Below are 23,529 nucleotides of genomic sequence, written 5' to 3'. Positions count from 1 at the left end.
GTCTTACCTTTGCGGTGAGGTGAGGCGAGCCGCGAGCCGTCGCGAGCTTCCATCCCCGTTTCTGCATCAACCCTTGTACTTGGCGGAAGTTGCAGCCCCTGTATTTCTGCGCCGGGCTTGCGCTCGACTTGACCCCCAAGTTTCGAGGGTCACCGCTGCGCCCCCCAAAACAGATCGAAAGCTCGAGTCAAGCTCCCGTACGTTTACCAGACGTAGGTGTGTGTATTTCTGGTAAATGCGCAGATGGTATCGAAAACATGGGGTTAACGGCGTGACGGCAGAAATTGATTCGCATAAATTTCCCCCAAGTTTCTCACGGAGCGAGGCGAAGGTGAGTAAGAGAGAGAGAGAAAGTGCCGAGTTGTAAAATGAATTTTGGCAGGTTATTTTACCCCCGACCGTATTTATAGACTGGCTTGCGGAAAAGTAATAACGGCGCGTGACTTTTCTTACCCACCGCAAGAACCAGAACAGTCGGTGGTTCGAAACGCTCGGGGAGTCGGGACTCGGAGGGTGGAGAAGAAAAAATATATTCCCATCCACCCCCCTTCAGAGTCGAATGAAATTTTCACTCTCTACGTCCCCCTCACGCAGCTCGCTCTCGACTTTACGGATTAGAATACACGCCAGTGCACTTTGAACAGTCCTGAATCAATCTGATCCTTGCTCGTCTGAGGATAAAACATCCCTCGCGCGGTCGAGTTTCGCTAAAGCGTTTCTTACGCCATTTCTGGCACTTGCGTCGATTTCCGATGGATTTCTGCTTAACTTGGATGGTTTTTCAATCGTATTGTTTTTTGCTCGCTACAAATTTACTAACAATGATATTTTCGACGACGGTTACGTAAAAGTTCCACAACATACCGTAAGATACATTTATACTTTTACAACCGTCTACAGAGAAGAAAAAAAAATAATAATCGTCACGTATAAGAGGACTGATCATGTTTCATTCACCGTCGGATCGCTCTCGAAATGGCGAAATTTCGCAGTAATTCAGTAATAAATTCTTAAGAACTACGTAGAACGAGGCTACGGTCCGTACACGCCTAGCAATAACTCTTTTTACTTCGACCGGCATCTGTAGTGCAGGCCATGAAAGGCTACGTGCGTGACTTTTAGCTGATTGTGTCTTGAAACACCATGGTAAAACTTGCCTCTTCTTATGGGGAGGTGAGGCAAAATTGCAATCGACCGCTGGAGCCTTCTCGGAAAAAAAATTATACTTCTAATCGAGATATTTTACGCTGAAAATCCGAAATCCGCCCGAAGGCACGTGGTAGTAAAGTGCACTAATTGTTACACGGAATAACGTCCAATGTATATGCGACCTAGGTAAGACTACTTGGGTATATTACACAGTCAAGAAGATGCGCACAAGTTTGAAACGGATTATGAGAACGCTGTGCAAAATTGAAATTCTGCCGAAGAAACCTTCAGACGTAATTTCGAGTTTGGACGATCATCGGCTAGAGCTCAACTAGCCTAATAGCGCGAATGTTTCAATTATGCCCTCCTGCAGGTGAACGACTGGAATGCTCCACGTTCCGGTAACGTTTACATTAATACCTACGTGTACTACGAACTCATCAAGGCGAAGACTTGTCCGTGACGTAAGAAGGGTGCCGGAAACTGGTCTTGAATTAGAGCGAAGGAGGAACGGACAGCGTAATCGAAATCCATTTGGAAACCGAACGCGTCACCGGATTTTGGTCGAGCTTTCGAAGCTCGCGATGGGAGACTCCCGACGGGCAAAGGGCCTCCAGTGTGGGCGAATAATCCCGCGGCACGGAACGCAACGGTTGTATTTCTTCCAAAACGAATAACCCTCGGCGAGGAATGGAAAATGCAGGGCCACGCGGGGCGCTGGATGGGGTTAAATGAGATGGGAGGCTGTGTTTAAGAGCGCGGCCGAGAGCGAGAGCGGAATCGATAGCCTCTGCTCGAACGAAATGTAGGTCATACCGTCGCTCCTCGCCGACGGTATGTGACGATGTATGTATGAGTGCGAGAAGCGGAGGAACAGGAACATCGTCCCTGGTCCAGCCGGGGCTGCATCCCTCAGCTCTCGCCATTCCAGGTTTATACATTTTTCATAAATAAATTCCAAGCCGTTCCCGCGCTATTATTCAATCTGATTCGCCTCAGCTCATCGCCGATGGAAAACTGAAATCCAGACAAACCTGAAACGGACGGTCGCCTGATTTTTACGGGTGAATAAAAATTCATGCTACCCTCGCGACTCGTTAAGTAATTGAGGTAAACAAAGTCTTTTTTCAACCTCTCTCACCGCCCCTTCATTCTCTCTTTCTTTCTTTCTTTTAGTTCGTTTGTTTTTTCCTTCTCATCTTCACTTTCTTCTACTCGTCCTTTCTTTTACCGTTTTTCCGACACTTTATTTTTCTTTTCACGCTTCTTAAACGAAATACTTTGCGCTTATTGCAATTGGGAGGCGGGCAAAGTGTTTCGTTTGAACGAAACTGCAGGGGTTTCAATTTGACAACGCAAAAGATTGAGAAACGCAAGACGCGAGTATGCTGTGTTGCGATTGAAGACTCGCTTGAATTCATCTGATCCGTGAATCAACGCGTATGGCGTTTTAATTCACGCACTAATTATACTCGCGTGTTTTCAAAGGATATAATTTGAGCGAGTCAATTATTGCTCGTTTAACTCCAGTCAATCGGTACGTATAATTCTGATCAGCGTTAACGCGAGGTGTATGAATTTTAATTAACGCAACGAAGTAGTTATATGAACTTGGCGAAACTCTTTTGTTCATTTCCACCTGATATTCGACCGTAATGAAATACCGTCAATTGGCTCGATGAACGACTCGTTTGCGTAACGTGCACCTCTCTTCGGAATTGACCATATCCTGAACAAGGACGAGCCACCGAATACACGCTATTGTCGAGCATGCATATTTATCAATCGACGGAAATGGACCAAAATATATTGGCGCGTATTTGAAAATCACAAGTCGTCAGCTGTCGGTGGCCTGTGAAAACTCCCGTCTGTAACGAGATTCAATGTTTTTCCAACGGCTTATCCCGCGTGTTGAACCGACGCGGAATAATTATAACGTTTCGGTTGGATTAGCAGTCGACGAATAAACATCGCAATCGCCGTCGCGTAACAAACGCACGTGAGATTCGCGCGCTTATTTAGGACACCGGCTATATAATCTAGCGGGGTTTCACCGTTGTTTGCTGGTAATTGAAATACTAGAATCATCCGAGCGCCGTTCGGCTATTGCCAATTTTCGATAGTGACCCCCTCCCCTCCCGCCCCCCCATTTTCTATCCGCCCCATTGATTGCTCGCACAGATTTGCACCCAGTGCTTCCGCGGCGTTCACTCCCTGTTCAATTAATCATAACGACGTAACAGATATGAGGGAATAAGTCCGACGCGGAGGGGAACGATGATCCAAACTTGAGAGACGAGATTCGCGACTTGAAATATATGTATATCTTTTACCTCGTCTCATTTTGCACGCACAGCAATACACGCGTGACTTTCCCAGGCTTTATTAACTTCCGGAGATATCGATAACCGTAGATTTTCCGCGAGTGGATCGAGCTGTTGATCTCATTTTTAAATTAAAACGTCGACTCCAAGATTGCCTGCCGATGAAAGTAATGATTGAAATCCAATATTCCCCTTATATTCTTTCATTCTTATTTAATCACTTTATTCACCGCGGTATACGCATGAATTGGTATATAACGTGTACATAGGTATTGAAAGGTATGTAGGTATCGGCAGGCACAATATTGCTCGTGGTCGGTCGAACTTTTCTTCATCGTTCTTCGGGACGACGGGTTCTTGAAATTGTCAATAAGCTGCTTAATTATATCGACTGAAAAATTACAACAGCTCTATGCGATTCTCTGTTGAATCGTGAACGCTGGAAGATTGTATTGATCCACTTTCAAGGTGTGTTGTAAAGTCAGGGAATGCAGCGGTGCATCGATTATTCAACGAACCGTTAATTACGAGTCACCGTGAAATTACTCCGGCAAACGCGTTTAAATATAATACATCATATTTGTATAACGCATCGAACGCTTTATTGGAAAATAGTTATATATATTTACAAAACAAGACCTATTACATAGTCACGATAAATGCTACACGCTACATTGCGCATCGTTTTACAGGTTACAATTATTAGGTATATGTATAGAATAAATTGATACAGTTAATTAATAACCTCTCTATAGTATAAAAAGGGTCGTTGTACGTATAAGGCTTTGGTACACTTAAGGCAGGCAGGCAGGCAACAAACGTTAACGATAAAAAAATGAACGCTTCTCTCTGTACGCGCAATGCTTTAAAAATAATTAAACGATCCAGGTACGTGTGTGTTTCGGCGTTCAGAGCCCACCGACGGCGTTTTCAGCGGTTTATCTCACAGATATCCCGTGGCACCGTGACCGGATGCCTGCACCTCCTGACCCTGGTACACAGCGTACTCCTCGAGCTGGTGCTCCTCGTGGACCGGTGCTGTGTGACCCAGGTCCAGGTTATGCTGCTCTTCTTGACCCCCGTGAACCCCGTGAGCCCCCTGACCGCCGTAAACTCCGCCGGAGTGATCGTTACTTCCGGAATTGTGAACAACCGCGTGAAAACCGTCCTTGTCCGCGTGGTACTTTACAGTCCTGATGTTGCCGCCGGGTTCATGGATGCTGTACTCGCCTCTTACCGTTTTACCTGTAACACGTGATTTCGAGTTTACAGAGGAACGTCGATACGGAATAATAATACGGGATTCCATGGAATTGCCTTTCGTTGTAAAAGTAATTGTTACGGTGGTGGAACATTCCACCATTGGAATTGGTTAGGACGTAATGAAGTATAATTTTTAACAACAAATTGAGTCATTTTTTTTTTTCACATACCGTACTCGTGTGTGTGAATAAAACTCCGATACGGTAAATTTGAGATCAGCTGCTTATCACAATTAAATAACAAGTGACAAGCAACCCCGTTTATCGGATTTCGTAACGAAATATTTGTCGAGCGGCAAAATGGACGGGTGCTGGGAAATAGTAAAATGAAAACGGTAGCAAAAATTTGCGTGTGCGTGCAGTTTTGGGTGAGTGATTACACCTTTTGACAGCTGCACGAACGTTCGCGTAATTGTTTAGTCATGAATTTGTTGAATAAATAAAATTGAGCAGCGAAAACGTGAATGTTGTATTATTATAGATATGCATAAAACGTAGCCGGTGATTTTTGTTTCTATAACAGTCGTTCTGTGAATTGTATTAAAGACGTTCATTGGAATTACGCTATATACCGTTTAAAACAATTTCTTGGAAACGACGTCAATCGCGAGTGTAATAAATTGAAAAGTTTTTTCTTTTTTTATTAGCTGATATTTTATTTTTATATTTTGTAAAACTACGTGCGTAGCTCAGTCGCCGTTTTGTTTTACTGAAAAGTCGATACCGTCGCGTGATTGATCGGTGTTTAGTTAGTTTCTTTTGTGGTTTTTAATCTCAAGCTAACGTGCATGTACGTACAATATATTGTACATAGCGTGAACCGTGAATAGGCGATCAATTTGTCAGGTTTCCACCGAGCGAATGTTGCGCATACGGACAGGCGGTGGTATTAGTTAATAATCCTTGATTTTCACGCTAGAATTATACATCGAAACGAATTTTCATTCGAAACTCTTGACATTTTAATCAACCCAAAAACGTCTCTCCAAATTTAATCAACACGTATAACTGTCTCTCACTCCCTACACAGCGCCCTTCGTACACGCGTACGTATAATAACTTCCGCGAAATTATCCAAATGTTTAATTAATCAAATAACCACTCTTCTCAATCAAAGCCTCAGGTTACGGAGGGAATGAAAAAAAAAATAAATGGTCCGTTTTACGCACCGTCACGTGACTCCTTCTGCCCGTGGATATCCCCCGTGTGATGGTCCTCCACCCCGTAGGAGAATTCGTACTTAGGTTGAGCGACGTAGTCAAGGGTGTATCCGTGGTCCTGGTGATGCTGCCCGTGGAGGTGGGCGTGCTCGTCGTGCTCGGGAACGTGGGGGACCTTGACCTCGTAGACGGGGCCTTCGACGGGGCCGTGAAAGTGGGTGAACGAGGTTGCGTGGCTCTGGGTGAGGGCCGAATGGGCATCGTGGAAGGATCCTCCGTCGCCGACGTGACCCAGGGAGACGATTCCCGCCCTGGCGTTGGTCGCGAGGAGGGCGAAGAGGGCGAATACGCCGAGCTGAGGGGGGATGGAATTAGAGAACTTTCGCTAAACGGAGAGGGGTTGTTTTTCCGATTTAATCAAATTGTTATTATTGCCAATCTCAATACGTTTCGCACGATTTCGTACGAAAGAGTACGATATGAAAAAGTTGAACGGTTCGTGCCGAGTTTATACCCTCGACGGGGGCGAGGGGATTATTTTGTAAGTTGGAATAATAACAATGAAGCAAAATTGCTCGTATAAACGGTAAATCGTGCTGCTGCTACAGCGGCAAGATTTAATTAGCATAAATACCGGCTTGCCGATACTGTGATATTATAACGCGAGCAGAAACGACTGGAATCGGCGAGGGATGATTTTTTATCACGATTTATTTTTGAGTTCGCCTCGAAGGCAACATCATCGTAACGCCGGGCGTCGCGTAGTCAGTGCGTCGCTCTGCTAGCTGTAGTTAATGCTCATAATTGGAGCGATTATACGGTTTCTTAATTATGCCGTCCGTTCTAATCTACGTTTTATAACTTCACTTTGGTCGTTAGCGTGCCGGCACGGGGAAGGGAAGAGACACGGGACGAACTTTTCACCGACTGCAAAACTACCCTCCGAGACTCGATCGATGCGCGTGGAGGGCTGCCGGTTTGCTTAGCTTAGACGGAACTTGTTCGGGACGCGGTTCTTAACCTACGTATCGACTCTGCGAAAATATAACTCTGGTAAAGGTATACAATATGTGTTTATTGACCCGGTTATCGGACGTCGTACGTGACGTCGACGACACTCCGTACGTCGGTAGGTGAGAACACGAAGTACCTACGATGCAGCTGCGCTCCTCTGAGCCTTCTCACATTTACACCCTTTGTCGGAGGTATGTAATATCGACGCGTTGTATTTAGCGTGGGTATCAATAGAAGAAGTGAAAATCGCTTCGTTCGCGCACAACCGAGCACCCGAAAATTTTTCATATTTTCAGTCACCGGACTTGATCTCGAGGTCACTTTTAAGATTTTTCCTATCATGGTTCGTTTTCTTTCTTTTCTTGTTTTTTTTTTTTTTTTTTTTTTTATCCGTGTATAACGTCGTTCGTACGATTTTTGAAAATTTTTCTTTATCCTATTTTGTTTTATTTTATTTTCTACCTTGGAGACCATTTCTTCGGTGTATCACAATGTTACAAGGCGGTCAAATGCTAACTGCAACTTTCCAGCGTATCTCGGTGCTTTTATACCACGGTAAACGTTTGTAACTCTCTTCATTCGCCGCATGTATGTGTGCGGGTAAGACAGGTGCAGAAACATACGTCGCGTTTTCACGATCTTCCATCTCTCCAGGAGCCAGACAGCCGGCTCGCATCCCACTCCTCGTTCGGCCCAGGCTTGTGCGGCCACGAAGATTAATACGTAGACATCCGTGTATGTATATGTATACGGATCGTAGTAAATTAATTAATTACCCTTGTCCCGATTTAACAATTTCAGTCGTGTGTCTCGTTGTTAGCCAATGCCCAGGTAGTCCGTATCATTACGCCGTTCTCCGTGTCTGCTATTTCCATTCGACGGGGTTTTGTGTAACGTGTTATACGTACATAATGTTACAGCGTTTACCTCATTAAGCTGCGGTTATTTTCACCGCCTAGTCGTCGTGGGTGCGCGGTCGTAAAAGAGGGAAAAAGTTTAGAGGACGTTGGAAGAGATCGTGTTTTTCGTACACGCGCGGTTCGAGTCGATAAAACTTGTAACGGAAATCGAATCCGTAACTCGACCATGTGTAATACCTAATCACTCGTGTATACGCGTGGTACACGATAATTACACCCTCTTCAATGGCCTGTTATAATGACAACATTCTCTTCTTCCGGTACGTGGATGACAATGTTATTACCCGAAATAATCGGCTTTATTTAAACCTGTTCAACGCGAGCAACCCTTCGGAGACAATTAAATTTCATCCTGTTTCAAAGTAAACCGATAACATCTCCCAATTTTCGTGTAATCTTCAACGGAAGGGTGTATGTATAATGATAATAATAACAACAATAATTCCTTCAACACCGAAGAGCGGTATGTACAGGTATCGGAATAATCCGTCGCTGGATTAGATATCGGTTCTTCGATTGTTTCCGAAAATTGATCGATAATCTCATCAGCGATACGATAGCCATATTCGTAGGCTCAATTTTCATGCGAGTAGCTATGAACGTCGTTTATCGGGGTGAAAATGAAAGATATATTTGATAGTTCGCATTACATCACGTCGATTTGATCACACGAGCATCGGATATAGGCATCAGAAACGAGCGGTTCACCCTGCAGTCCCATCAACGATTTGATGCCAGATAAATAGTTTCGATGGGTGTTCAGTGCGGTGGCGTGGCGATCCTGTAAGACGCGGTCATCGATTTTTTATATTATCCTCGTTGCCTTACACATAAATTTAACTTGCGGTGCGGATATTAAGTATTGTATAGCTTTGGTAATTGTCAAAAGTTGAATAAGAAAATAAAATTAAGGAAGCCCGCGTTGCGGGTGTAATAATGAAAAAAAACAAGAAAAAGAACAAGGCTGCGCTGGAAAAGTGGGCGTTGTAATGTATAATATTCGTGAAACTTGAAAATGTTACGTGATGTGGCAATTATTATTCGCTCTCGTTCGATGATGGAACTTTTACTTTTCAACGCGTGCGTAATGGGCACTTGCCGTATTATCGAGGCCGACGCGTGAATTTGTTTCAATGTGTCTTCAACGCACGGAGAAAACACGGTGATGTTTGCATTTGATTTCACTGAATACTCAAGCTCTGAATGCATAAAGTGCAAACCGACCCTGTTCCGCTTCCTTGAGTAGTAACGCGGTTGTTTTTCGCTTTTTATTTACCTTGGAAAGTGAAGTTTTCTTTAAAAAGCAGAAAACATTTTTCCTCCAATCCGGATCCTTGCAGATGAGAAAATAAGCACGGCCTTCTACAGCGAGATTGAGATCTGATACAGCTGAGAAAAAAAAAAGAAATTGGACGACTCGCTTCCCGATGAACCGCATGCTGCGTTTTTCTTTGACCGTTTTTTCGCATCCGAAAGAAAATTCTCTGATTTCTGACCTAACGTCATTCCGAGAGCATTGTTGTCAAAAAACCCTGGAATTATCGGAACGTGATTCAAGTAGCTTACGGAACAGCTGTGTTGATATGTATCTACTTTGCCACATGTGGGTGTGAAATATTCGGGTTTCAAAGCCGCGGAAATATTTATTTTCCACTCGAAAAAATGTAGGCACACCTTGTACCTAACACGATCTCGAGTTCTGACGGAATCGCCGATACACGCCGCGTCAGAGCTAGCTTAAAGTTACGAGGAGAAGCTGCGGAGGCGTAAATAACGGAAGGCGCAAAGTCCTCCAGTGATTCCGAAACCGAAGCATGAAGGGGGCGCCGAAGCTCGGCCACGGAACCACCCGCACCTGATTTAGGAAAGTCTCGAGCCCACTTCCGGCGTCAAGTCAGTATTTACAGTTCCGGGACACGCTTCGGTACCGCCCTACAAATACCCTCCTTACGTTCAACAGTCACGGCGAGCTTTTCCCTTAACGTTAGAACGTTAGGTAACGTATACGGCTGCCAGATATCCGCCCCTTTCTTTGCCCTCGTGTGTATGGGCAGCCCTTACCATTCAACGACCGGTCTGTAAGCGCACGATTTTTCTCCACAATAACGGAGAATGCGTATCGTTCACGGGGAAATCTTGTAGTTATACGTATAACGGAACAGCAACAACGCCGGCGAAGAAAAAGAAGAAGAAGAAGAGAAGGAAGAAGAAAGTCGTTCGGGGAAATATTTTTTGAACTCGACGGAACGACGTTTGATTTTTATTGATCCACGTCGTTGTTTCGTACCAAATATCACCGATACGCGAGACGCGCTAACCGTAAATTCGATTCTAATATCTCCCGGGTATTAATTACAGCCGTAACGGGTACAATACGGATATTGCATGTATGTGCGAATCGCAAATGAACCGCCTTTCGAACAAGCTTGTTTAATATCTCCTGATATACGAAAGAAATTGACCGACTCTCCGCGCATGCTGGATGAAAATTTACGACACGCTTTTGGGTACGCGTTATATTCACTTTTACAGCGTTTCGTAGTAGCTACTGGATGCTCGCTTCGCAAAGTCCCCTTGTTTCACGCCTTACACTCTACGCAAGTTTCTAATTCCACTTTCGACAAACTCCTACGATCCGGTATGTACTCGTTATGTTTTTACGGCCGTCTAAAAATAGAATGAAAAGATCTCTTCGTCTGGTCAGTGCGCGGTACCTATTGAACGGAATACTTACGCGGGCGAATTACTCGCGATTGACGATAAAGGAAGCTTTCCTTGAAACGGTTGTCACACCATCGATAGGCGAATGCTAAAAACTCGAGATACTGTCGCTGGTCGTTCTTTGATTCGTCGAAACCACGACAATTCTCATGACCCGCGATACGGAGAGAAATAACCTCTTTGTTTCATCTTTGACGAGCGACACACCGTGTAATTACGAGAACTCGGTAAGTTCTTTTACGAGGCAGGGAAGGAGGAAATAAAACCAATTAACAATAAGGTGAATACTCTCGTTGAGTAACGGCGCAAGGTTCTCCTTTAATTATATATATATATATATATGTATATATATACACATATAGCGGCGGTCGAAAATATGCGAATTAAAATTTACAACTTTAAGTTTGCCCCGCACCATACGAACGAATTCTCTCTGAATTTGTTTTCAGCGTTACGTAATGATGTAACGGTCCGTGGTAGTTAAAAACGCTCGTCTTTCCGCAGTAAAGGATAATAAAATAAGATTTTAAACAGCGATTATTCGCGAGTGGTGAATAGGGTTATAAACGGTCAAAAACATGCTTATTGAGAAGGTCTCGAGTTCTTTCGAATGTCAATTCGTGCACGAAAAGCAGAAAGATAGAAAAAGAAACTGCAAAGCAGGCTGAGAATGAGAAATATCAAGGGGAAATTTAAGTCCGGGTTATACATTGAGCGACTTTTTTTATCTGGCTTACGGAACAAAAAGATAGACCGTGATCATCTGTTCGGGCAATGAAAAAATACCCATAAAGTATATATGGACATTATAGGTACGACTATCCCGCTCTTATTCCCGGGACAAAACTCAAGGTGATATTGGCTCGTAAAGCGATGATGTCCCGAATCGTTTTGCAGCGGATCGAAGAACTCGAGAATATTTGACGATCACGCGTATACAATACATACCTATACCTACGTGTAGGTATGGAAGTTGAAATCAGGTCGAAGCCATTCGCCGTGTACGTCAAATATCCGTATAAACGAAGAGGGAAAAGTAAGTAGAAAAAACTCGAGGGAGGTAAAACAGATTCTATGTTCATCGTCCGCAGGTTAAAATGGAGAATAATTCTCATTCAAACCCGAGATATTCAGTAATGCTCGAAGGGGCTTCGGCGATAAAAGAGAAAAGAATAAGTGCGGGGAGGAAGTTGTGAGAATAAACTGACTTAATTCGAAGAAAAACCGGCGATAAAATTGGTCCGTTAAAGAAATCGCATGGATCAATTACAGTGATATTCCTGCCGTCAGCCTGCAGCTGACGTCAAAACGCGAGAATTTCCCCGCTGCCGTAATAACGGGCCTCGGGAGTAAGTCGAAACCGAGATTTAATCTACTCTCGCGGAAGTTGGAATCGCGGCGAGGGAAGATTTAGACGCTAAGACTGCAGAGCGCTCTTCCGGTCGAGGCTCAATGGGACGTAAAATCGATCACGTCCTTGGGCGGCTGATCGACGAGATCGACAAGATCGACAAGATTCCACGTTTCGCGCCGTTTCCCTTTCACGGACTTTGAATGCAATCAAAGTTCAAGATCCCGGCCAGCCAGCCGCTCTTGTTACACTCGGCTGCTGTCCGTGGCGATTCGCTTTCACCTCGCGGCCAGAGCGCGGTTCCCGATGGAGGGGAAGGTGGGAAATTTGCCTGGCTAACCTCGGAAGGAAGAAAGGAAGTCGCGCTGCGCTTGCCTAGCCGCATCTCGACACTTCCGAGTCGAGTTACGTAAGGCCAGAAGTTTGCGGGGCGAAAGGGGGACGGGACAAACAAAAAAGTTGCGGAAAACACGGACGAGACTAAATGTGATTACCGGATACTTCCGTTCCTTTTTAACTCCGGCGAACCGACGCCCGTCTCTCTCTCTCTCTCTCTCTCGCTTTCTTTCTCTCTTCGTTTTACATGCAAACGTACGTACGTACACGCGTCTATACGCGTCTCCATACCGACCCACGATTCGATAGTGCTCGAAAATAAGATAATTTCAGCGAAAACAGCGACTGCAGCCGCACGCAAACAGAATAAAAGTTTCAACCACTTATACTACGCGAGGGTATTTTCGTCCCGGGTGGAACCGGCAAACGATCCGACAACTTTTCTTTCTCGTCCAAGTTTTTGTGTTATATCCTACATTCTCGTTGTCTTTTATCGTTTCTGCGGCAGCTGGTGTATTATTTCGAGACAATTTTGTTTTTTCAGATGAACTCAAGAGTCTTGTAACGTAATTCTGAATTTCCGCGGTAGAATTTATGCAGAGAGACTTTCAATCCGAGCATTAATAGTCGTCACAGAGATGATCAAAATGACAGTCGTTTTGATCCAGGGTTTGAATTTAGTTTAGATGAATTGCTTGCGGAACGTCGTCCGATAATGTCATGCGGACATTTTTTATAATCACTTAGAATTATCCGGAATTTGAGCCCTTATCGGGAATTCGGATCGGTCGATATAATCTGATATTTGGGAATAGTTCTAAACGTTTGGTATTTCGAACCCCACCCACAGAGTCGTTTCCAAATACGCTCGATGTAGCTATATACGACAAGGGGAGGCACGCGAACCCGGGTCCATCCGGTATATCGCGCTAAGCCCGGGCAGCAAACTGCAATGTGGATGAAATTCGCTTTCGCGCGTGGACGAAAACCGTGTCGATAAACTTGGCAAGCTTGGTACAACTTCGAGCGAAGTAGGTATCCTTAATTGAATGAAACCTACTGCCTTCGACGAGCAGCGGCTCACGTTACGTTATATAAACTGCGGGGCATCTTATCAGCTGTTTCCCAGATTAACATCATACGTACCAACCGTAGAGAGAAGAGATTTTGCGCTTTCCAATAATTAGCCTGAAAAATATTTCACCGCTACTTGTATCAGACGTCGTTTCGCTCGTTATACGGAACCGAGGAACCGGAGAGTTGGGATTACTGTCACCGGAAGTTGGCCCCAATGCCATGCCAAAAATCGAACTAATTCCGGCGGACAGTTTGCCGATCTGTGCAAGACCGCCGAGGCTGACGGTTTTCTCACCTTCGTCAGTCGATGGCCAATAACGAGAGACGGAGGACCGCCGATCAACCGTACGAGGGTCGTTAATAAGCGGCGTAAAACGAGCTGATGCGAATTCACCCCTTCTTTCGGACTTCTTCCTTCTTCCTAATTTCCTTTCGCGCAGCTCCGCTTTGAACGGTAAGCAAAAAATCCGGCAGAACTCGGCAAGATCGTAACTTTTTAACGCATATACCGTATATACATATAACCGCAAAGTTAAGCTCATTACGGGGAGATAAGCCCTTTTTCCTTTCCCGCAAAGCTTGTTACCGGAGAATATTATAAATATCTACTTAATCTACAGAGCAACCACGACGAGTGTAGCTAGCGAGACGCGAGTAAAAGGGGTTGCGGTTAGGGTGGAAAAATTGAGTCCTCTTCGTAGTTGCGAAACCTCGCTTCCGGTCCCTTCGGGGGGCCGGGACCGGGTCAGGGGTGAGATTTCTTAAGATTGCGTCGACCCTCCGCTCCTAGATGGATGTAGAACGCGGCCGTACTCGCTAGGCTGGATACCAGTCGACGCTTATACGGGGAGTTGCCGGGTCCGGACCGTGTGCCTCTGTAATTTAATATCCGAACCTCCGAATGGGCCCGGCGGCGCGGGCGGTGCGCGCCTCGAGCGTACAAACTGCCCCTTAGTAGTTTGGATCTCTGGACGGGAGTGGTGGGCAGGGGTAGGCATAATATCCCCTTCTGATATATAGGGTGTCTTCAATTAAGTTAGTAGGGCGGTCTAATGAATGGCGCGTATGCGAACGTCTGAGGTTGGGGAGACGCTCAATTTTGGCTCGCGGCACGGGCAGGTCAGACTAGGCGATAAAGTCGGTCGTAACCGGGGGACAAGAGCTGCCTTTTACGGTCTTGTTTAGGGCTTCTTTATTTTCTTTTTCGTCAGCCGCTACTCGTTTTCTCCTATTTTCTTCGCCTCTATTTTTACCTCATCCGAAACTATTTTTTTTTTTTTTTCCTTTTTGTAACCACTGCAGCAGTCAGTTGTTCCAACCTTTTAGTTTTCGTTATGCATATATATATATATAGTTACGTACCTATACGTGCCTTGTGTTTCTGCTACGTGCACATGTCCCAGCTTTGCTACCCTCAACTTTACGAGAAAAGTCGAATTTTTGCTTAGTTCCGGTACTACTCATCGGTCCTAAACACTATCCGGGTCACGTGCCCTGCGCGTTTGTCAACATGGTCGTATTACGAAAATGAAGATCGTCCCGGAACAAAATTCTGGCCGTTTACGATCTGCTTAAACTCCTTTTACTCGCTAACAACCATCGTTTCTGCGGAACTCTTGAAATCCTTGAGTAGATCTTGAAAACCTGTATTTTCACTTTTTAATAATGCGATTCACGTCGAAGGGTTGCGAAAACGGTAATCAGTAATGAAAAATTCAGTCAAGTTATCGTATAGACGAGGATAATAATATCGTTAGGATGCGAAGTAATTTATTTCGCGAAAAGTTCGCGTTACCTAAGATTTCAGACGCCTGAATCAGAGAGGCAATTTGGTCCTTAGTTGAGTCTACAGAAGTTGAACTCGTCTCGCACTGTAACAACTCCGTAAATGATCCACGATTGAAATACCCGGATATCCTGAACCGGACTCCAGAGTCAGAAAATCATATACCTACTTAAGTAAGGCGGTTAGAATTTACCTCAGCATCGCTTTGTACTTATTCTTCCCATCAACCGCGGCAGGTCCCAAAGCATCTCAAAATTCGATATCGTTAGCGATAGCAAAGATTTGCCCGTTCTATTCTCGTCCGGGTTAGCAGATTTTTGAGAATAATTATTCATACCCTCCAAAAGAGGTTTTCTTGATCGTCGAATAAAAAAATTTCACACCATTCGTCCAAACGGACTCCAGCACGTATTACAAGGTTCGTGCAGCTTTTGCGTATCGATGCATCTCACCGGGATACAGCTTTCGGTTGCTGCATGTATAAAAATGAATTTAAGTTGACATTTTTATCACCCCAGATGTTAACACGGTTATTATAAATTCCCCTCACATTACTTCCACGCTTTCTTTCGCCTCTGTATTGCCGTTCCTCTCCTCTCTCTTTCTCTCTCTCTTTCTCTCTTGCTTGACACGTGCTTCTCCGCACACAGAGCTATACATATACGTAAAAACGTATGCGATTGTCCGACCGCAGGCTCTGAATCGACATGCCCGACGCGTTTACTCAAACCAGTTGACCCACAATCCCTGCAGTACGATGAGCACGGTACGTTATGCACATATGTAAACAGTTTCGTTTGAATTGGCCACATTGTGTCAGTCGGAAGCTGCCGACGATACGGGGATCGAGGCATCGCGCATGAGCAGAAACTCTCGCAGTGCAAACACCTTGACGACTGTGTGCAGCAGCAACGGTCGGATAACTCGGATACCTGTGTCGACGAAAGACCTCCAGGGCGATGGGAGCATCCGTTCAGCATCGTCGCGAGGATTCTCCTGATTGGTCGTGTAGGGGTGATTCGACTGCTTACGGTCAAACGAGGGCAGCCCGGGACCACGCCTGTTGGAGGTCACGGATCGTGACTGACCACCGCGAGTTCCTTGGTTAACCGCATATCGGCCAAGTCGAGATTGAACATCTTCGCTTAAAGTATAAAACTGGTGAAACGGGAGAAATTTTTTACCGTCCAGCGATCGCGCACACTTGCCATATTTATATGGAAGAGAGCTGGGCGCGGGGATGCAGGTATCGATATGTATAACGCTAGGTTATAGGTGTGGAGACGTGTACGAGGGATGGAAACTCGGCATCGAAGTGCCATTGTAGTCGAATGTCGTTGGGAGAAAAGTTCGGCGATATTCGAAACGGTCTTTGAGCTATTGTGCCCCGCGCGTCGAGGGCGCAACGAAGAAGACGTTGCCACCATTAAATTTACGACCCCGCGACTCCGGGCCAACCGGAAAGTGACAATCTCGAAGCGATTCAGCCATGCTCGAGATCTTGAATATCAAAACGTCTCGCCGCTCACAGGCCGGATTAGTCTCGTCACGGATGGCGCCTTTCTCGGAAGTTGTTGTTCCCCGTTACGGTTCTGCAGCTTCCGCTCTGGTTGGACGATCTATCGATCAAGATCGAACAATTAGGGTGTCGCAAGATTACGCCGCGGGGACTCGGACGTAATACAAGCTTCTGTGGCTCTCCAGTTTCTTCCCCAAATTTTCCGGTGTGTGTAAATTCAGTTGGGATGAACGAAGAATCGAAGTGAATCATGCATGCGTGCTCGTCGTCGCAAAAAGGGTCCAGTTATGCGGGGTTCGCGCGCCGCGACGTCACGCGTTGAGAGGAAGTGCCGTGTGGAAGTTTGGAACCGAAACGCGCGGTGATTGATGCGACTTTCACCCTTCCGACTTGCAGTCTCCTCCCCGTTTCCAACAAGGAATTCGACTCGCTAAAGAAAATTTTGGCACAGCGATGGCTTGTGAAGCCTTCATTAAACCGTGCGAAGACGGTGAATTCCGATCCTGCAGGTTATACGCGACCCCACGTGCAGGGCATAGTCGGTGACGTAACAGGCGGAAAATAGCTCTGAACCTTCGGGAAAGGTGTCAAAGTCACTCGAGGACGATCTGGATAAAATTTACAGCGTAGACTCGACTCTGGCCTTTCATGTTCGGCCCGATAGGTGTATGTACGTGTAAAATACTCGTAGAAGAGAAGAACTCGCTCGGAATCTGATCGTCTCGCGTTGCGCGGACCGCGAATCCCGAAGGCTCTTGGAATTGAATTTTCCGCATTTTTTATCCGTGTTTTTACCCTCGATCTATATTCGAAAAGCGAGGCGAAACACTAGCGGCGGGCTGGCTGGAGTGCGGATGGAGAAAACCTGTCAGAAAGTGACAAATTATCGGCGTTAGGGTAGCTTTGAGAACACGTGAACTGTGATCTTGGTTTTTGAATATTGCTGACTACGTAAGGTTGAATACGCTTAACGCGGGGGACAGTCGCTGCAGGCAGCTGAGATGGGTAAATGGGCCTGCAGCGAGTAAAAACGCAACACATGCCGCGGGCCTTACGCCGCGCGGCCTTTCCTTCACCTATACTCGGAGATTAAACTCACTCGCGTGGCTCGTAATCCAGGATTTTTGCTACGAGCCGCTTGTAAAAGGCTTTAATATGCCAATCAATCACTCTTTTGACTGATATTAGACGAGCGCCGGCAAGCACGAGCATCAATCTCTGATTACCCACCCTTCGCTGCTCGCGCCGACTAATTTTATTTATTCCTTCCTTGTTGATTGTACAATATACGTAGCGTGTATATATATATATATATATATATATATATACATACACACTTACACATATATATCGTGTACCTGTCAGGTATGTATACGTGTAATGATGTATTTACTCGGGATCTGCGGAGTGGTTCCCGGCGGGCTTTTGTTCAAACTCCCTCTCGCTCTCGCTCTCCGAATAATATTATACCTACGGGCAAACAAATATCAATTGCTTAAAATTTGCTCAATCGCGCGCTTTCGAGCCACTTGGGATTAGCGTAAAAGCTCTTTTGCTAGTTCGTAGAGGTCACGTAAATCTAGGTATAGCGGAATGTATCTCGTTGATGAAAAGTACCTAACACGCATTATGAAGGCATACTATATAAGCCGCTTATGAATAAATTCTCCTACTTGTTTGTTGGATTACCGAACGTTAATTAATCAGAACGGCTGTAGCACGGCTGTCAAAATAATACGAAAAAGGAATTAGCAAGCGTTTTGTTTGAATTTTCTTTACGCTAATTGTGCTTGGTCAACGTAATAAAACGATTAATATATACATTGTAGATGTGTATATACACATATATATATATACGTGGGTGGAAACCACGTCACGTGAAAGCTCATTTATTTTCCTGGTAATTTCGCGGACTTGACTGTTTGTCAGTTAGTTGTGGGCCATGAGGTATATTATTTTCGAAGCCATTAGCGGGGCGCGGGCTCTTTCAATTAGGGTGTCAGGGAAAACCGGAGTGTACGGAAAATTCAAACTTGCCCGCAAGGCCTTGGCGTTGATTCCGCTTCTGCAGTCTTTGGCTCTTGATTTTCGTATATTATATGTATATATCCAGGGTGGTGAATAGCGGCGGTTTATTATCGCTTACCGCTGGGGTGAAGAATGAAAAGTGAGAGGAGTGAGAGAGAGTGGATAAAAAAAAAAAAACAATCAAAATGATCAAACCTCCGCACCCCAACGGAGCCTGAAAATATCGTTGGGAATTATATTATGAAATAATTACACCGAATTTTATGAGCTCGTTTCGCGAGAATATCCGCGGTCGGCTCTGCCATACTGCACCAGGGGTGAAAAATTTGTTGGTATAATATTTTTCTTCAATTTCCAAATTTACATTGGCATATTTATGTCCCGTCTCTTAAAATTGGGCGACAGTCTTCGAACACAATATCATACTACGAGTAGGATACCAATCAATTAACTCCGTTCAACACTGTTACATGTATTATTTGAAAAGCCACTGAAGGCACGGTTGTCAGAGGAGAAATTAATCGATACCCAAGATTATTCCGAAGGCACGCAAGCACGAAATGTTATTCTTCGTAACACATCGTGAAAAAAATCTTTCACGAGGTTGAAATTCCGGCGAGTTCGACTGTCGACGAAGCGCGAGCGATAATAAATTTAACCGTACACCAATATTAGGAAGTATACTCGTGGAGTATGGAAATACGAAGAAACCGCGAAGCTGGCTCGTTTCGTTCCCCTTTTATCTCGCGCCAGTTCGTCCGCGTGTTTTTTGCTCTAACCGAAGTAGGAGTAAGAAATTTTCTGCATTCGGAGGGGTGAAAATAATTTATTAACGTGTCAAGAGGGATAAGTTTCTTATCACAGTTCCTTCGCCGCTCAATTTCGATCAGTGATGGCCATGGCCATGACCGTGTCCGTGTCCGTGTCCGTGTTCGTGCCCGTGTCCGTGTCCGTGCCCGTGTCCGTGTCCGTGTCCGTGTCCATGACCACCGTAAGTCCCTCCGGAGTGGTCGTTGCCACCGCTGTTGTGGACGATGGCGTGGAACCCACCGTGGTGATCGGCGTGGTACTTGACGGTCCTGACGTTGCCGCCTGGCTCGTGGAGGGTGTATTCACCGGCCACGTCCTTGCCTGGACACGGTGCAATGGAATGACGATAATAACGACGATGACGATGACGATGAATTCGGTTGGTACCAGAGGGGATCGTTCTCCCGTGAAGCAAGGAACGTCAAAATGTCGTCTTACCGTCTCGGTGCTCCTTCTGCCCGTGGAAATCTTTCGTGTGGTGGTCCTCGACTCCGTAGGCGAACTCGTACTTCGGGTGAGCCTTGAAGTCGTGGTCCTCGTGGCCGTGCTTGTCCTTCCAGACGACCTCCACACCCTCGCCTTCCACCGGCCCATGGTAATGCTGGAAGGAGTGAGCCTTGTGGGCCGTCGTGCATCGAGTCATGATACCCAACGTCAACATCGTAAGCAGGGGGACCAGCTGTGGGGGGCAAAAACGTTTGTCAGGTTGGAATGACCGGAGCTTTTCCTCGAAAATTTTTGCTAGCCGTGAATAATTCTCTCTTAATTAATTCTGGTCGGAGTTGATCAACGCGTTCGTTCTAATTATCCGGCGGTGAAAAGGCGGCTGCTGGACCGCGTGCACGTTGGTTAAGCCAGTTAGTTGAACACAGTCGTGGTTGAGCGTTGGTTGAAGGGGCGAAAATTTGCTGTAATTTCTGTCAAAATGGACGCGCAAGCTCGCTGCTTTAATTTAACGCTGCAGCGGTATGGTTTCGGTTAGCAACCTGTTATTAAGTCGACATACCGGAGGATAATTTTGGTATATGGCCGCAGTGTATGTATATATATATATATATATATATATATATGTATACATATTATATTCTTCCATAGACAGTTTAGCTGTTTCGTTTTGTTCTAATTATTTCCAAGAGACAATTAAATCCGCCGCGCGGGTTTCTTTTCCCGCGATTGTTAAACTCGTCTCGTCCGTTAATGGTATATAAACGCGTAGCCGGTGGGAAAAAACGAAGGTTATTAAAGACGGTGCAGAGAAATTCGCGACGAATTTAAAAACAGTTCGGCGACGATCACTCGGGAAAAGCTGTTAATAACTCTGGCAGATATTTTGGATTTAAATCGACGCGTGCGACACTGATTTGTTGGTTGCGTTAAATTAATATTAGAGTAACTGCGGCACCTTGAACGCCATGTTTGCTGTATCAGACCGGTGAAGTGACTCTGTCAAAACTGATACCTGGACAAAAGTGTACCGGCGTTTATATAGTTTGAGAAATCGCGGATTCGATTTGTTTGAAACGATTACTGGACAAAATTTTTTCGTTTTTTTCTATTTCTTACTTACGCGACTCTCACCCCAGTTTACATCAGGCGCGACCGCCTTTGTGTTACTGGGTTATTTAATCGACTTTAGATTTCAGCGCTGTTGTAACAGTATCGGTGATTATTCAACGTTTGGAACGGCTCCGGCGGATACCGGGTACCGAGGATGCAAAAAAAATTACAGCGACGGCGGCGAATCAGTAGAGCATTACACTTACGGTAATTCGTCCGATGTAAAAGAATCGGTAGGTATAACCGATTTCACAAGGAAGGAGATCAGACGCGGACCGGTAGATATTATAATCACTTCGTACGGCAGTTGAATAAAAGGTCCGAAAGCTGTTACAGCCACGCTGTCGTTTAAACTTGGAAAATTGATTTCTTCTGTAGCTCTAATTTGCGACTCGTGCTTCACCAAACCGCTGCACTGCGAACGTTGAACCCCGAAATTTTTTAAAATAATAAAACGAGCAGAACTTTTCTCTCCCGACATCGTCGCAACGGATTATTTTTTTATTTTTTTATTTTTTTTTTATTTCAATGCTAAGTTGTCGTCAGTGTTGTCGTCTCGTAAAACCCGTCTTTTTTTACGGTTCCAAAGTTCGTCGACAGAATCGTATCTCGCTTTTTGAGGAGGACGCAAAGCGCCTCTGGGTAAAGATATACGCAAGAAATAAAAAAAATAAAAAAAAATAAAAAAAAAAAAAACAAGAAAAAAATTCCCCAACTCGAACTGCAGACGGAATCAAACTTTTACGAGTCCGGCTACACAAGGATCTGAAAATAGGAGAGAGATCCGAAAAAACGACTCGGTCGATCCTGCTGAAAAATCACCTTTATTGCCGGACGAAGAACCTTCTTTTTCCTCCCTCAGGTTGTCGGCGCTCTTGACGCTTTTACCGCTCTACGATTAGGCCCGCGCCGTTTATACGCCCGTAATTTAGCAAATTGAAGTTAACTACTAGCCGCGCAAAGCCTGCAGGGCTACCTGTTGTGATAATTCACACGCGATCTTGCGTCGTCGGCGCCGGTGCAGCCCCGGCAATTCACCCCGTGTTTGTTGCCGTTAAATTTTCAACGGGCTCCTCGTAAAACTCACCGAATTACCCGAACCCCCAGAATTTTCCACTTAGCTACTTCCAGGGCTGATCTCGCGGTAAATCTTTCCTGTTTACCTCCGACGTATTATCTCGATCTTGACATTATTCGCCTTTATGTTTTGTACCTGTCAAGTACGTCGTTCGACCTACGGGAAAAATCTCGAACACACACGGAAACCTCGGGGGATTATCTTCATTAATCGGAATTCTTTTCAGGGAAAAAATTTTTCAATACAATTTATCGAACGGTTTGAAATATTCGTTATTTTCGTTCGTTCTGGAAACTTGTGGACGCTAATATGTTATTTAATCCTGATGATAACTAGTACAACATTTTCGAAAACAGTAAAACCACATGTTTTTGGTGCGCTTTGAACGATTCATCAACTTGAAAATTCTCTCTAAAATTTATCTGGAAAGAATGTGAAATTATTTAAAAAATTTTGTTTCTCGTTTCTAGCAGATATTCTAGAAAGAAGCTCCTCTTCCGTGATTGTGACAACTCAATGCCAAACTGACGTGACTCAATGTTGCAGTTTTGGTAAGTAATCACATTTTAAGTACTAAATTGATTTTTATAAGCGAATTAGCGAAGAGGCGTGTTTCAAGAAATGGTGAACGCTTTCGTGCGTATTCATATTCGAGTCTTGTGGTTTTCCGGTACACTTATTGCACGAAAATGTTCACTACCTGACTCGTACTTTGTTATTTAAACCGAAAAATTCGATACGTTTCCCGGGTCTTTTTCCCCTTTACTTAACATTGCTTGGATAATTAAAAGTGAATGAATATTTTTTTGGACAAAGGATACAACGAACAGCAGGCACCGAGTTGATTAAAATTATGTAAATAATTCAACGGTACCGCAGTGATCCGGTTAGCAGGTCGAGGGTTTCAAGCGCATATGAGCTTGCGAAATATGTGCGAGTGAAACGACACGGGGGAATCCACCAGTCACGCGGTTATCCAGCAAGAGCGCTCCTCTTTCGTTATTTGCCATTTTGCAATTTCCCTATTTCGCGGGTAATTGTATACCTACATCCGCACGGGTTCGCGGGTAAGCGATGATTTCGAAAAACGTGCAGCAATGCGTCAGCGTCCGTTTGATAGGCGGTTCGCGTAACAGCCGGTTTTCAAATAAAATTTCACTGAAATAGAGGCTCGCGGTTGTTTGGCATCGCAGCAAGACCATTTCGCACGAATCGAGTTATCTATAGTTGATGGCCAATCAGGCCGGCTAAACGCCGTCCAACTTGATGATTGGCCAATTCAGCTTTGGACGAGCTTCGCTGTAAACGAATCGGGGATCGCGTTATGCATTTTGGTACCACTGACGAGGTTCGAGGAACAGGAAGCGGAGCTGGGTGTTAAATGGACGTCCAGACGACCCGGACACTTCTTTATATAATCCGCCCGATCTTCCTCCG

The 23,529-nt window shown here is 45.1% G+C and overlaps 3 protein-coding genes across 5 annotated transcripts in view; 1 reads left to right on the top strand and 2 right to left on the bottom strand.

The window, feature by feature from the left end:
* LOC124306730 (kin of IRRE-like protein 1) overlaps positions 1 to 23,529 on the top strand; it is a 139,316-nt gene that overhangs the window by 63,861 nt on the left and 51,926 nt on the right. For 2 of the 3 annotated variants that reach the window (XM_046767681.1, XM_046767678.1), the window contains exon 3: positions 22,563 to 22,643. The gene's annotated coding sequence lies outside the window, so the exon portion shown is untranslated. The remainder of the gene's footprint in view (positions 1 to 22,562; positions 22,644 to 23,529) is intronic. The other variant, XM_046767680.1, reaches the window with a different exon arrangement.
* LOC124306732 (uncharacterized) lies at positions 4,053 to 7,449 on the bottom strand. The gene is made up of 3 exons (XM_046767685.1): positions 7,372 to 7,449; positions 5,905 to 6,250; positions 4,053 to 4,718 (listed from the first exon to the last, which is right to left on the bottom strand). The coding sequence occupies exons 1-3, from the start codon at positions 7,381 to 7,383 to the stop codon at positions 4,417 to 4,419; spliced, it is 660 nt and encodes a 219-aa protein (XP_046623641.1). The 5' UTR covers positions 7,384 to 7,449; the 3' UTR covers positions 4,053 to 4,416.
* LOC124306736 (kininogen-1-like) lies at positions 19,454 to 20,921 on the bottom strand. The gene is made up of 3 exons (XM_046767688.1): positions 20,860 to 20,921; positions 19,896 to 20,136; positions 19,454 to 19,778 (listed from the first exon to the last, which is right to left on the bottom strand). The coding sequence occupies exons 1-3, from the start codon at positions 20,869 to 20,871 to the stop codon at positions 19,534 to 19,536; spliced, it is 498 nt and encodes a 165-aa protein (XP_046623644.1). The 5' UTR covers positions 20,872 to 20,921; the 3' UTR covers positions 19,454 to 19,533.

This window comes from Neodiprion virginianus, chromosome 6, assembly GCF_021901495.1.
Source record: "Neodiprion virginianus isolate iyNeoVirg1 chromosome 6, iyNeoVirg1.1, whole genome shotgun sequence".
Lineage (NCBI taxonomy): Eukaryota > Metazoa > Arthropoda > Insecta > Hymenoptera > Diprionidae > Neodiprion > Neodiprion virginianus.
The sequence above is the reverse complement of the archived record's forward strand: the minus strand, read 5'-3'. Positions and strand labels throughout refer to the sequence as shown.